The sequence below is a fragment of the Myxocyprinus asiaticus genome, chromosome 35 (assembly GCF_019703515.2).
Source record: "Myxocyprinus asiaticus isolate MX2 ecotype Aquarium Trade chromosome 35, UBuf_Myxa_2, whole genome shotgun sequence".
NCBI classification, from domain to species: Eukaryota; Metazoa; Chordata; class Actinopteri; order Cypriniformes; family Catostomidae; genus Myxocyprinus; species Myxocyprinus asiaticus.
Window position 1 is genome coordinate 17424603 of NC_059378.1, and position 14341 is coordinate 17438943.

Here is a 14341-nt window from a genome sequence, read left to right on the forward strand (position 1 = left end):
ATGCCCCAGACATTTGAAAATGCCACCATAGTGAATTCTGCTGTTGCTTTATCTGTTATCTAACATTTGAACAGCAACTTTTTTTTTCAAAAATCTAGTCTACTATGATGGCAGACAGTAGAGAGCTGTATTATTTAACATGGGAACTAGCAGTGGTGAATTCTCAGGGCCAGCAAAGCCATCTCTGCTGGCCTAACATGCCCAATAAATAAATATTTTTCATCCTTTCATTCTCAATCACCTTTTTGCCTATATATTTTTAATCGCTTTCCTCTCTTAATTATTCTACAAACAAATAGAGAAAATGAAAAGTTTATCCAGTCAGAATTTATTCCTTGATTTTTACAAGCAAAGTGTGACAACTGTTTCACAAATCACATGCCCGAAGCCGAAGCAGCTTGTGAATCTGAGCTCCACCCCCTCAGGCCTTCAGAATTTCTTCAGAACCCCTCAACAGTGCAAATGAATGGGCAACAAAAGTCAGATTGTCAGATTCATCAGCCAATCAGATTGATTTATTGATTTATGTCCCGATCGAGGCCTTCTAGCTGGCCTTGAGTGACGCAATTACGCTTTAAGTGATGTACATAATTTGAAAGCGAAGAGTGCGAGATTGTCATCACTGCCGCTATCACCACTGAGAAAGAGATCCTTATAGATTTAAAAACACGAGATGTTCTGCATGACTGTGTGATTGCTTAATTTATTAAACAGGAAAGGAGGACTGAGTTTCACTTTAAGCAAATTGGTAAGTGCTTTTTGCATTGTTATAGCAACATCAGGAGTTTTCTAAGTGTAAATTAGGCTGCTTGAGCATTCAGTGTCGGATCAAGTTTTGAAAATTAGTGCTGCGTTCCATTCAACTCAGAAAGTCAGGTTTTACAACGTCCTACTAGGAAAAGTGCAATGGAATGCATCTTGAAGTCAGAATTACAATTTAACTCAATTTTATTTATAGAACACTTTCAAAAACCACACTGGTACCAAATTGCTGTACATGGAGTTACAAAAAATAAAATAAAATCACATACATACAGCTTAAGAATACAACAAGCATTTAAAACTGATAAAGACAAGATAAGAGAACTTGACACAGTACAATTTATTATGCAGTTAATTAAAAGCTAAAGAAAATAAATATGTTTTTAAGGCCCCCTGGAAAGACACTAGAGACAGAGATGATTTCATGGCCAACAGAAGCTCGTTCCAAAGTCTAGGGGCTGCCACCACTAAAGCTCTATCACCTTGAGTTTTAAGGCGAGATCGAGGAACCGACAGACACAACTGATCACCAGAGCGGAGAGATTTTGTATTGGATCGGTAACCAATGTAGGGAAATCAATACTGGGGTAATATGGTCTCTTTTCCTGGTTCCAGTTAAAAGCCTAGCAGCTGAATTCTGGACCAGCTGCAGGCGAGAGAGAGAGGCCTGACTCACACCCAGATGCAAAGCATTACAATAGTCCAGACAAGAAGACACAAAGGCATGCACAACCTTCTCCAAATCATCAAAAGAGAGGATGGACTTCAACTTTGCTATAGATCTAAGATGGAAAAAGCTATTTTTAACAACAGCATTTATTTGCTGATCAAACTTGAGCTCAGTGTCAAAAATAACACCCAGGTTTTTCACATAGGAAAGTTTTTTCCCTGGAAGCAATGACAAGTTGCCATCTAAATTGACCCCACATCCCCTTTGACCAAAAAGAATAAATTCTGACTTATCCTCGTTTAATTGGAGAAAGTTGTTTGCCAACCAACACTTCACATCGGCACATACAGAGACTCAAAAGAGGGTTGCTTCCCATGTTTAATAGGAAAGTAAAGTTGAGAGTCATCAGCATACAGATGGTAGTGTATGCCATGCTTATCAAAGATCTTTCCTAATGGAAGCATGTAAAGGGAGAATAAAACAGGTCCCAAGATGGAGCCCTGAGGAACCCCACACGTTAATGCAACAACTGATGTTCTCTAAACAGACTGAAATTGTTCTACCCTTGAGATATGAAGAGACCCAATCCAAGGCTAACCCCTGAATACCAACCTGGGCTCTTAGGCAATCGATAAGTATGTCATGATCGACCGTATCGAAAGCAGCACTAAGATCCAGCAGCAGAAATGCAACAGGACTAGCAGAATCAACACCTAATAAAATATCATTTAAAACTCTCAACAGAGCCGATTCTGTACTATGACCGGTTCTGAAACCTGACTGAAATTTATTGAGCAAATTATTGCTAGCTAAAAAGTCATTTAATTGTGCAAGCACTGTCTTCTCTAATATTTTTGACATAAAGGATCATTTTGATATAGGTCGAAAGCTGTTCATATCAGACAAATCAAGATTTGCTTTCTTAAGAAGAGGCTGAATAACAGCATGCTTGAAGCAGCTGGGAACAATACCAGTGGTCAGGCTACTGTTGACAATTGATAACAGGCTTGGACCAATTGAGTCCACCACCTCCTTAAACAAAGTGGATGGAATAACATCACACAAAGAACCAGTAGGCTTCATATGTGCAGTGTGTTTGAGTTGAGACAGGGACACAGGTACAAAACAGGTAAACAGATTTTGCGGAACAGAATTTTGTTGTTTGACCTATATTAAACAAAGATTTTTTTTAACAAACGCCTGCAGAAACAGGTGTAAAAACATTATAACGTCTTTGATAATCGTACACCTGAAGCACAAATGCTAGCGCTGCAGCATTGTTTATCAGTTGGGTTGCTAGGAGACATCTCTAATGAGAGTCAAACCCCTGCTAAGCTAACGGGAGCATTGCAGTTCCGAATATTGGGGAATGGAATGCATTTATGCGTGGATGTGTTTTTAAAATGTCAGTTGGTATTACTAGCTGACTGCCACATAATGTATGATAGGCATAGCATCTTATTCATTGTGAAACTGTGTTATCTTAATGGCATGAATCACACTGAAGGCCTAGACTTAAAATGCACGGCCCGCAGCTGGGAACTAGTCAATTATTTGAAATGTAGAGTGTTTATTGTGTTATAATATCTTGTGCATTGTGCATTGATAATTTATTATAATTAATTGATTCAGTTTAAGTATTTGACATAAATTGACAAAACATTTTGTTATATGGTTAGAAAATAAAAGGGGTGGGTAAAAATACAGCTTTTCCAATGCATCTCGATATTAATTTGAACGATCTCGATATCGAATCTTTAATCCTAAAATTGATCTTTTAATCTATGCGCAACCCTCTACTACAATAAGAGGAAATCACTTGCATTTGAAACAAAATTTTGCACTATGCAACTAAAATATATAAAGTATATATTTGGCAACTGGCTGGTAAAAGTTTACATTTCACTCACCAGTTATTGCGTAGTATAGTAGTGGAGTATTCAGCAGCTAGGTCTTTCACTGTGTGTTGAGAGTAAAAGTTGTTTCGTGTAATGTGTATCCAAAGACGAGATCCACACAACCCATTTGTCACTGAATAATGCCTCTTTTAATACCCTTTCTGTCCTCTACAGTCAGTTGTTGATTAAAAACAACAAAAAATAAACATTGAATTTTAATCATGCATGGCGCAGATGAGATTAAAGCAATTTGAGTCCTCTCTCATTAACGTGCGCTTATCTACAGATGCTCTTTACAGAAACGTGTAAAAATACACCCATATAATCGATTTCAAATCGGAATCGAATCTAATCGAGAGCTTGTGAATTGGAATTGAATCGAATAGGGAAAATCTGTAACAATACCCAGCCCTACCTGGTATATGTAAAAATGCCCCTGAAAAGCAATTTCAGGGGACAAATATTTCCCCTTAATAAAAAAAGTAATTGTTTTGACAGTTGTACCCACCATAACTCCGTCAGGAACACAAAAGAAAGAGAAAGACTGGAGTGGTGGTAAAGAAAGTGCTGACACAGTGGGAGGGATATTTGGTCTTTTCTGGAACTGTGGAATGTTAATGAAAGAATAACACACTGATAATTACCAGAACAGTTGATGAAGTCGGGAGCATATGGGGGAGGGGTTTAATGTGGCCATTCTGTGTTTATATATATTTACATGTGAATGTGGGTGTGTTGCTGTTTTTGTCTTTTGCTACTTACTGTGTGTGTATATATATATATAAGTGGAATATTTGTGTTCCTCTTTTTATATTTATATGGATAGCTGACACATGACATATCCAATCTTAATCAACATTAAGATTTTAGGTTACAATGTATAAGGGAAAGTATATATCTTAGGTCCTGTAACTGGTCACCATTTATTTTACAGTATGTTTTTCACCTACAGTATCATAAGCAGCATTTTGCACTAGTTCATTTTCAAATGTCCTGCAGTATGGATGAATCTGATGAATTTTTAAAAGTACACTCTGTATATTTCATGTACAGTAATCTCTTGATTAATATGAAGCTAGAAAACTGCAAGTATAATTTTTATAAAATAATATATAACACAAAAAATATATAGCACACCGCAGAACATGGCAACTTCCCAAACAACTGTAAACAATTTTATGTGAACTACCCTAAAACAGTAGATGCAGTTACATGTTTGATGTCTTACATAATATAATATAATATAAAATATAATATAATATCAATTTAACTGTAATGATGAGGAGGCGGAAGCCGAGGAAGAATCCATATGCGGATGTTTATTCAAACAGTCCATCAAAATCCAAACACAGTGTCAGAAAAACAGGCAGTGAGGTCAAAAACACAGTAAAGCAGTCCAACCAGGCAAACAGACAAAAGGGGAGATCCAAAAGAGAAGTCAAAACAAACAGGTCAAAACACTAGGCAATAAGGCAGTGATATAAATGCTTGGTAAGGCAGATGATCTGGCAATACTTCGCAATATGGGAATGAGCATGCATGGCTTATATACTAGGCAAACAGGAAATGACATTACAGGAACTGATGTGGCAGGAAACAGGAAGTGACAGTTCAGAATTCAGGTGAGGGCTCCCTCTGGTGGGCAGGAGACCACTCAGATGTTACAGAACCCCCCCTCTAGGAGCAACTCCTGGCGCTCGGCTTGGACGTCCCCGTGGTTGTGACGCTGGGCGGTCTGGCCTGGCTCGATGAAATTCCTCTATGAGTGAGGGGTCCAGAATATCAGAAGCAGGTATCCATGATCTCTCCTCAGGCCCGTATCCCTCCCAGTCCACCAGGTATTGGAGCCGACCCCCTCTACGCCTCGAGTCCAGCAGCATGTTCACCCTATAAGCTGGCGATCCGTCAATGTCCAGCGGAGGCGGTGGTTCTTGAGACTCAGCATTGGGATCAGCATTCAGGTGGACCGGTTTGAGGAGCGAGACATGAAATGGAGAGATGCGGTAGTTAGCAGGAAGCTCAAGCTGATATGTAACCTCATTTATCTGTTTTACGATTTTGAATGGGCCAACATACCTTGGGCTGAGCTTCCTGCTCAGCAGACGTAACTTGATGTCCCTCGTAGAGAGCCAGACCCTCTGTCCCGGTTGGTAGCGAGGATGTGGGCGCCGTCTTCGGTTAGCCTGGAGTTCTTGCCTTCGTACGGCTCTTTGAAGATGGACATGAGCGCTATCCCATACCCTCTCGCTACGACGTATCCAGTCGTTGACCGCAGGAACAGAGAAAGGTTCGCCAGACCATGGAAACAAAGGAGGTTGATATCCTAGCATGCATTGGAATGGGGTTAGTCCTGTAGAGGCATGGGTTAATGAATTCTGTGCATATTCTGCCCATGGCAAGAACTCTGCCCACCGATTCTGTTCCCAGCTACAGTATGTTCTCAGATATCTACCGATTTCTTGATTCAGTCTCTCGACTTGACCGTTTGACTGGGGGTGATATCCTGACGTCAGACTCACTTTGATGTCTAATTGTCAGCAGAAGGCTTTCCACACCTGAGATGTGAATTGAGTCCCCCGATCAGAGACGATATCTTCAGGTAAACCATAGATGCGGAAAACCTGGTGAAACAGGGCTTGAGCCGTTTCCATGGCGGTTGGCAGACCCTTGAGGGGAATAAGACGGCAAGACTTGGAAAATCTATCAATGATGACAAGAATTGTTGTGAAATTTTCGGATGGAGGGAGATCAGTAACAAAGTCTATTGACAGGTGAGACCATGGACGTTGCGGGATGGGTAGTGGTTGCAGAAGACCAGATGGCAGTTCCGTGGGGGTCTTCGATTGTGCACAAACTTGGCAGGCTTTCACGTAATCAGTTACATCTCTGTTCATCGTTGACCACCAGAAAGCATTGTGGATTAATTTGATTGTGCGTGAGATACCTGGATGACCTGAGGTGATGGAGGTATGAACCCATTGCATGACCCGTTGTCGTAGTTCCTGGGGAACATATTGTTTGTTTGGGGGGCACATAGCAGGTGGAGGATTTTGCTGCGTGGCTCTTTGGATCTCCTCCATGATGTCCCAGTTCACAAGAGCGATAATTACAGAAGAAGGGAGAATGGGTTCAGGAGAATGAACTTGGAGAGGAGGGTCATGGCGTCTGGAGAGGGCGTCTGCCTTGCTATTCTTACTTCCTGGGCGATATGTCACAGTAAATTGGAATCTTGAAAAGAACAGTGACCATCTGGCCTGACGTGAGTTTAGTCTCTTGGCACTCTTTACATACTCAAGATTTTTGTGATCGGTGATAACCTGGAACGGGTGAATGGCTCCCTCCAACCAGTGTCTCCACTCCTCTATCGCAGCTTTCATGGACAGTAACTCCTTATTTCCAACATCATAGTTTCTTTCGGCAGAAGTGAGTTCTTGAAAAAAATGCACACGGGTACAACTTAGCTGGTTGACCCTGACGCTGTGACAGTACTGCTTCAGTTCCGGCAGTCAGATGCATCCACCTCCACTACAAATGGGAGGTTAGGGTCAGGGTGTTTCAGGATAGGTGCCGAAGTAAAACTTGACTTGAGTTTTGTGAAGGCAATGGTGGCTTCGTTTGTCCACTTTAACTTGGATGGTTTCCCTCTCATAAGAGACGTCAAAGGAGAGGTGATCATACTGTAATTCCTGATGAAACGCAGGTAGAAGTTGGCAAAACCTAGAAATCTTTGAAGTTCCTTGATTGTGGATGGTTGGGGCCATTCTGTGACTGCCTGGATCTTGGTAGTGTCCATCTCCACTCCCTGATGACTTATGTGATATCCCAAGAATGTTGTTTTCTGAACATGGAACTCACATTTCTCAACTTTTACATAGAGTTGATGCTTAAGAAGATGAGAGAGGATGTTTTGGACATGTTCAATGTGTTCAGCTTCCGACTTTGAGTAAATCAGGATATTGTCAATGTAGGCAATAACATACTGGTTCAAGATGTCTCTGAAGATATCCTTAATGAATGACTGAAACACAGCTGGTGCATTGGCTAGCCCAAACGGCATCACCAAGTACTCATAGTGACCTCTGGTGGTGAGAAATGCAGTCTTCCACTCATCACCTTCCTTAATCCGGATGAGATTATAAGCACTTCGTAAGTCTAACTTGGTGTATATCTTTGCTTCACGAAGTTGTTCCAGGGCAGCAGAAACAAGAGGGAGCGGATAGCGGAATTTTACCATCACGTTGTTAAGTCCAAGATAATCAATGCATGGTCGTAGACCTCCGTCCTTCTTCTCAACGAAGAAGAAACCTGCTGCTGCTGGTGAGGTTGAAGTCGAATGAATCCAGAGTTAATAGCCTCTTCGATGTAATCTTCCATGGCTTGAGATTCTTGACGCAATAGTGGGTAGACTTTACTCTTAGGTGGCATGGCATTGGGCAGAAGGTCGATGGTGCAATCCCAGGGGCGGTGTGGTGGTAGCTGTGTAGCTTTAGATTTGCTGAATACCTCTAAGTAGTCGTGATAGCAGGCAGGAATTTTGGGACTGGGGGCAGTGAACGGACTCTCAACACTCGTGGCGAGACATGGTCTTGGCATATTGATGTTCATGCAATGGGTGAGGCAGAATTTGGACCAGTGAGACAGTTCTCCATGATACCATGATAGTACAGGATTGTGAACAGATAACCATGGATGTCCAAGGATGATTTCATACCTGGGTGAGTCAATGATGTAGAGTGATGTAGAGTGATGTAGAGTGATATGTTTTCACTATGGAACAGACCAATCTGTAGCTGTGCAGGTGCAGTTTGTCGGGTGATACCTCCCTCAATGGGTTTATTGTTGACATTAGTGATGCAAATTGTGGGAGCACAAGGTAACGTATTTCTTGACAATATCTTTGTTGATCAAATTCAGAGCAGCACCAGAGTCAATCAACGCAGTCAAGGTAATGGGACCATTTTTTGTAGTCAGCTGAACAGGAATCAACAACGATTTTGAAATCTGAAGGGAGCATTGATTAACACTCCCCCGTCTGGTAGTAGTGGTGGCTCTCCCGACTTTGTGTGGGCACTCGACGTTACGGTGGCCTGCTTCACCGCAGTAAAAACACAGATCATGTTGGCAGCGTCGAGTTCTCTCTTCATCAGATAGATGTGCATAGCCTATTTGCATGGGTTCTTGGTTGACGGTTGGTGTAGTGAGGAAGTGTGTGTGAGGAAGTCTGTTGTTTCTCAACAGGTTATCTATCTTGATGGCCATAGTAACAAACTCAGAGAACGTTAAATCCTCACCCTTGCAGGCCAGTTCCGTCTGAAGCTCAAGGTTTAAACTCTGTTTGAAAACAGCCCTTAGAGCTGCATCATTCCATCCACTTTGAGCGGCAAGTGTTCTAAATTCAATAGCGAAATCTGCAGCGGTACGGTTGCCTTGAGACATGTGTAACAATTGTGTGGAAATATCCTTTCCCCCCTCGGGATATTCAAACACATCTCTGAGTAGTTGTAAGAAGTATGCAAAGGAGGAACGAAACTGTGAATCCGTCTCCCAAACCGCTGCAGCCCAATCAATCGCTTTACCAGATAACAATGACATCAGAAAAGTGCATTTACTTGCTTCACTTTGAAACTGATCTCTCTGGCTTTCAACATAAATACGTGCTTGTCTGATAAAACCACGACATTGTCCTGCAGAGCCATCAAATTTGTCTGGCAACGCCAGTCTTACCGTTGGTGGTGTAGCCGAAGGAAGCGATCGAATAAAGTGGGTCAAATGATCGTTTGCCGACTGCAGTTTGTTGAGCTGCTCTTGGTAGTTCTTCAGCATTTCGCTCTGATAAGCGAACGCCGCTTGAAGCTGAGAAACTTCTGCTGGATTCATAGTTGGCGAAGTATTCTGTAATGATGAGGAGGCGGAAGCCGAGGAAGAATCCATATGCGGATGTTTATTCAAACAGTCCATCAAAATCCAAACACAGTGTCAGAAAAACAGGCAGTGAGGTCAAAAACACAGTAAAGCAGTCCAACCAGGCAAACAGGCAAAAGGGGAGATCCAAAAGAGAAGTCAAAACAAACAGGTCAAAACACTAGGCAATAAGGCAATGATATAAACGCTTGGTAAGGCAGATGATCTGGCAGTACTTCGCAATATGGGAATGAGCACGCATGGCTTATATACTAGGCAAACAGGAAATGACATTACAGGAACTGATGTGGCAGGAAACAGGAAGTGACAGTTCAGAATTCAGGTGAGGGCTCCCTCTGGTGGGCAGGAGACCACTCAGATGTTACATTAACACATTAATTCAGTGCGATTATTTATTAAAACAATAACACATAAAAAAAATTACGCAATTAATCATGCAAATTCTGCAATTAGGAATTTTCCTATCAATGGAGCTATTTATTACCACCTTCTTGATTTTACTAGTCGTAATCAGCAGGGGGCAGTCAGCGCAGCTCCAGCTATACAGGCAATGCACACCTGAACAGACAACAAACCGACAGGTGTTCCAATACAGCTGGATGCAGCAGAGTGCAGGGGTCTCAAGACACATTTTTTGAAGTTAAAACGACATTTTGCTTTACATCGCGTCCTAAAAACGCAGCCTTTATGCAGAAAATGCTGAAAAACAGTGAAACGCTAGTGAGAACCAGAGTGAGACACACAAATTGTCCGTCTGATGCATGTGTACATAGACCAATGAAAATAGCACAAGCAAAATGCATAAACACATCTGGTTAGAACAGCCGCATCTACCTCGGACAGATTGACAGACTCAGGCCAGATATCAATGAAATGGAAATATCAGTTATATGGAAATAAAACTTACAATATATTGATTTCTTAAGCCAGGTTTTGTATTGTCAGTGCTTTACTCGTTTGTCACAATATTGTAATGTCTTTGAATTATCTGAATTATGATATATTTATATTTATTTTGAGTTATTATTGAATTATTTTTATTTGAGGGCTTTTTTGCAAATATTTATATGCAGTTCATTAAATTAAATAATTTGCATGTCATGTAATGAATTAAAAATGTTAATAGATTAATAGCACTAAATATAATGTACTGTTCATTAATGTTCATTACATTTTCCTGAGCCAGTGAACTACCTATAAATCTCCTTTATGTGTGTTTATATGTGTATTTGTGTGTTAGGTCATGGGGAATGTGACTGTGGCGAGTGTGTGTGTCACGCCGGTTGGATGGGGGAGTCCTGTAACTGTAGCACCAGCAGCAACTCGTGCATGTCTGCGGATGGATCCGTCTGCAGTGGACGGGGGAAGTGTGTGTGTGGAAAGTGCAAGTGTGCCATACCCGGAGCTTCGGGTGAACATTGTGAAAGGTGCCCTACCTGTGGAGACATCTGTAGTTTACCCAGGTAAAGGCATGCTCAAACACACAGACACGCGTATCTTTGTCTAAAACTAAAGACATGATGGAAACTCACTTTCATAATTAATATGCAGCATTTAAAGGGCATTTGTTTTGACTACAACCTGGTTTGCTCTGTACTGAATCATCGTGGGCTGTCTGATTTTTAAATGGCATCAGCAGTTTATCAAGAAATTATCATGAAATGTTTATTTTAATTAAAGGTGAAGTGTATAATTTCTGCACCAATTCGAATTCCAAAAATTATCAATAATGAATCCAAACAGGTAGTTCCAACCCAAATCCCACTATTGGTTGAGCTAGAAGTTTACATATCGTACCATTCAAACAAACAAGAGGTCAACCAATGATTGGCTTACTTCCAGGTTCTCATGGAAATATGTATTTAAAAATTGTGTGTTCCAAACCTGGAAAAGTCATAAAATCTTAAGTCATGAAAAAGTAATGGAACTTTTTATAGTGAATATACATTTTTCTAGGTGTGCTCTGCTCTAAAATATTAAATTGGCTAAATATTGTTGTCATGATTCATTGTTGTTTGCCTTGCGTTTCTCCCCGTCATCTGTTCCTCCCGGACTACATTTCCCATAATTCCCTGCCCTCATCACTGCCAGCTGTCCTTGATTGTCCTCACCTATATTTCATTAACTCATCAGTCTTTGTGTATATAATGCCCTGTTGTTTGCTTGTTCTTTGTCAGTTGTTATGCGTTTTGACCTCCTGTGTATGACCAGTGCCCTTTGTAGATGTTCCCTCCTGTTCCTGTTCCTGTTCCTGTTCCTGTTCCTGTTCATGTTCTTGTTCTTGTTTCCCATCGTGGATGTTTTATTTTGTCCTGTGTTTACCCGTTATTTTGTACTTGTTTATTTCTCATTAAGCTCCTTATCCGCACCTAGATCCAGCTCTCGTGACTTCCTTCCAGATCGTTACAATTGTGGTCTGTGTAAATAAAAGTAAAAGTAAAACTTGCCACAAGCCATATTGATTTCCAGATTGTGAGCGAATAAATATTTTGAGTCATTTCTTTTGACTGAGTTGGTCAAATCGGTTCACAAATAAATGTTTCATTAGCGAAAGGGATTCATTAAGGGGAATTGGTCTGAATCCAAATGGTTTCTAAAAACCCTTATCCAGTAATCACAAATAACTGGAATGGTCAAGGAAAAGTCCTGGAAATTCATTGGTCAAAAAGTGTGGTAACCCCGATGTTTGTCTTTGTACATCAAACTTAAAGGGATAGTTCATCCAAAAATTTAAATTCTCTCATTATTTACTCACCCTCATGTCATACAAGATGTGTATGAAAAAAGACCTTAAATATTGATCTGTTTCCCAACCACACCTATCATATCGCTTCTGAAGACATGGATTTAACAGCTGGAGTCATGTGGATTACTTTTATGCTGCCTTTACATGCTTTTTTTTTAGCTTCAAAGTTCTGGCCACCATTCACTTGCATTGTGAGGACCTACAGAGCTGAAATATTCTTCTAAAAATCTTCGTTTGTGTTCAGCAGAAGGAAGAAAAAATGTGGGTGAACTATCCCTTTAAATAGGAGAAAAGAAAATTGCAAACTTCACCTTTAAATAAAAAAGATATTTAAAGAAATGAGTTAGCTAACAGTTAACCCAGTTTCCACTGTCAATACTAAAATAGTAATGGTAAAAAAGTAACATAAAACAATGTAACACAATTTTATGTAATTTACATAAATAAACGTAGCCTAATAAAGGCTAACGGTAAGTTGTTTGTTCATTAGCACCATGTCTTCACCTCATCAGGAATTTCCTCTGTATTTCTCATGACTATGTGTTTGTGTGTGTGTGTGTGTGTGTGTGTGTGTGTGTAGGTGGGTTTTGGAGGTTTACGAGGAATTTTTTTTTTTTTAGGTTACAAACTGGGAATTACAAGGGTATTATGCTATAAATGTGGATCATGAGGACATTTCTAGTGTCCTCATAATTCAAATCACTTAAAAAACATACTAAACTGAGTTTTTTTGTGAGGGTTAGGTTTAGGGGTAGGGTTAGAGGATAGAATCTATAGTTCGTACAGTATAAAAATCATTATGTCTATGGAGAGTCCTCATAAGGATAGCCACACCAACGTGTGTGTGTGTGTGTGTGTGTGTGTGTGTTTACAAGTCTTCCTCTTGTCCACTCATTTCCAGAGGGCATATATGAGCACCAAAAGGCATGTGGTTGGTTTGCAGTATCGCCTTTCCTTTTCTCTAAAGGTCCTGTCCACCCTGTGCGTTATTTGACTCTGTGATAGAGAGATATATAGAGAATGAGCTCTGGGAAAAGCACTCCACGTTTCCACACAAAGAACAGAATACTGAGCTTTCTCTTGAGATAAACTCTCTGAGGGGTTGACAGGTTTGTGCTTATACAAAGTATGTGTGTGTCCAACAGGTCTTGTGTGGAGTGTTACCTCAAAGCTAAGGATCCATCAGACGAGTGTGCCTTAAAATGTAATTCCCTTCACGCCACTGTCAGCAATTCTACAGGTCAGAATCCACATTGTTTTGTTCTCTGCAGCTTCAATTTATGAGTGGTCACATGGTCAGTGGGGTGGTTATTGTAAAAACACAACAAAGTAAAGCAAATATTTATCATGCAAAATATTTATTTACCAGTAGTTTCGTTGGTCATGAAGGATTATTCCTTATTAAAGGCATAAAATATGTGCTGAAGATTGTTCACGCAGCTCTTTTACATAATATGAAAACAGATAGTAACCAAGGGCTATCAAGCTCCAAATAGAGACAAATAGAGAGAAATGAGAATTGAGAGATATGGCGGAAAGCAAGCCTTTCAATGAATTACGGTCTGTTTCAGACTGTTCCTTACACAAGGTTATTGTATGGCTTCAGAAGACTTGGAATATAGCGCACAAGTCATATGGACTGTTTTAATGGTATTGTTAAGGTGCTTTTTGTCCTTTCTGGGCATCACTATATGCTTTAATTGTATGGAAAAAAGAGGTGAGTTACTATTCTGCTAAACGTCTCCTTTTGTGTTCCACGGAAAAAAGTCATACTGGTTTGGAATGAAATGAGGATAAGTAAATAATGACAGATTTTTCATTTAACATCCCCAATAAATACAAACTATCATTATGTATTCCTAAGCAATACTGGCCTTGTTAATATGTGTTTTATGTGTACTTGTTTCAGTTTTTTAAACTTGCATAAAATGTGTTGAAGGCACTAAATAATCTCCTCTGTCTTTCCCACACACACACACACACACACATATATATATATATATATATACACACCAAGCCACCACCCCTTAGATCAGCCCCCTTGACATGCAACAAAGGAGAACATGCCACTTAGCTTGTTGTGCAGAGAATCTATTGTTGAGGCCCATTGGTTTCAAGAACCTCAAGTGTCTTTACATTTTATGATCACTGTACAGTCTCTAAACAGGGGACAATGCAAAGACACAAAACACTGACTGCCATAAAGACATGAGTAGAACAAAAACTGAGACAGCAGAGAGGTTTTGTGTGGTGTAATAGATAACATGATGTAAAGCATAGAGTATTATTTGTTAAATATTTGAGCGATGAAGAGTTGTAATTGAGAATTGTGGCGGATGATTG

The 14341-nt window shown here is 40.3% G+C and overlaps 2 protein-coding genes across 4 annotated transcripts in view; one reads left to right on the forward strand and one right to left on the reverse strand.

Moving 5' to 3' along the window:
* The window catches only part of itgb6 (integrin, beta 6), a 47360-nt gene that overhangs the window by 30370 nt on the left and 2649 nt on the right, over positions 1–14341 (forward strand). For all 3 annotated transcript variants that reach the window (XM_051673397.1, XM_051673398.1, XM_051673396.1), the window contains 2 exons: positions 10493–10715; positions 13144–13238. In XM_051673397.1, coding sequence (XP_051529357.1) covers positions 10493–10715; positions 13144–13238 — 318 coding nt within the window. The remainder of the gene's footprint in view (positions 1–10492; positions 10716–13143; positions 13239–14341) is intronic.
* Positions 4677–5924, reverse strand: LOC127426532 (uncharacterized). Its single transcript, XM_051673399.1, has one exon. The coding sequence runs from the start codon at positions 5658–5660 to the stop codon at positions 4992–4994; it is 669 nt and encodes a 222-aa protein (XP_051529359.1). The 5' UTR covers positions 5661–5924; the 3' UTR covers positions 4677–4991.

Bases quoted from the DNA above. Each gene is read 5' to 3' on its own strand.
- LOC127426532 (XM_051673399.1), bottom strand. From the start codon at position 5,660: ATGCTAGGATATCAACCTCCTTTGTTTCCATGGTCTGGCGAACCTTTC.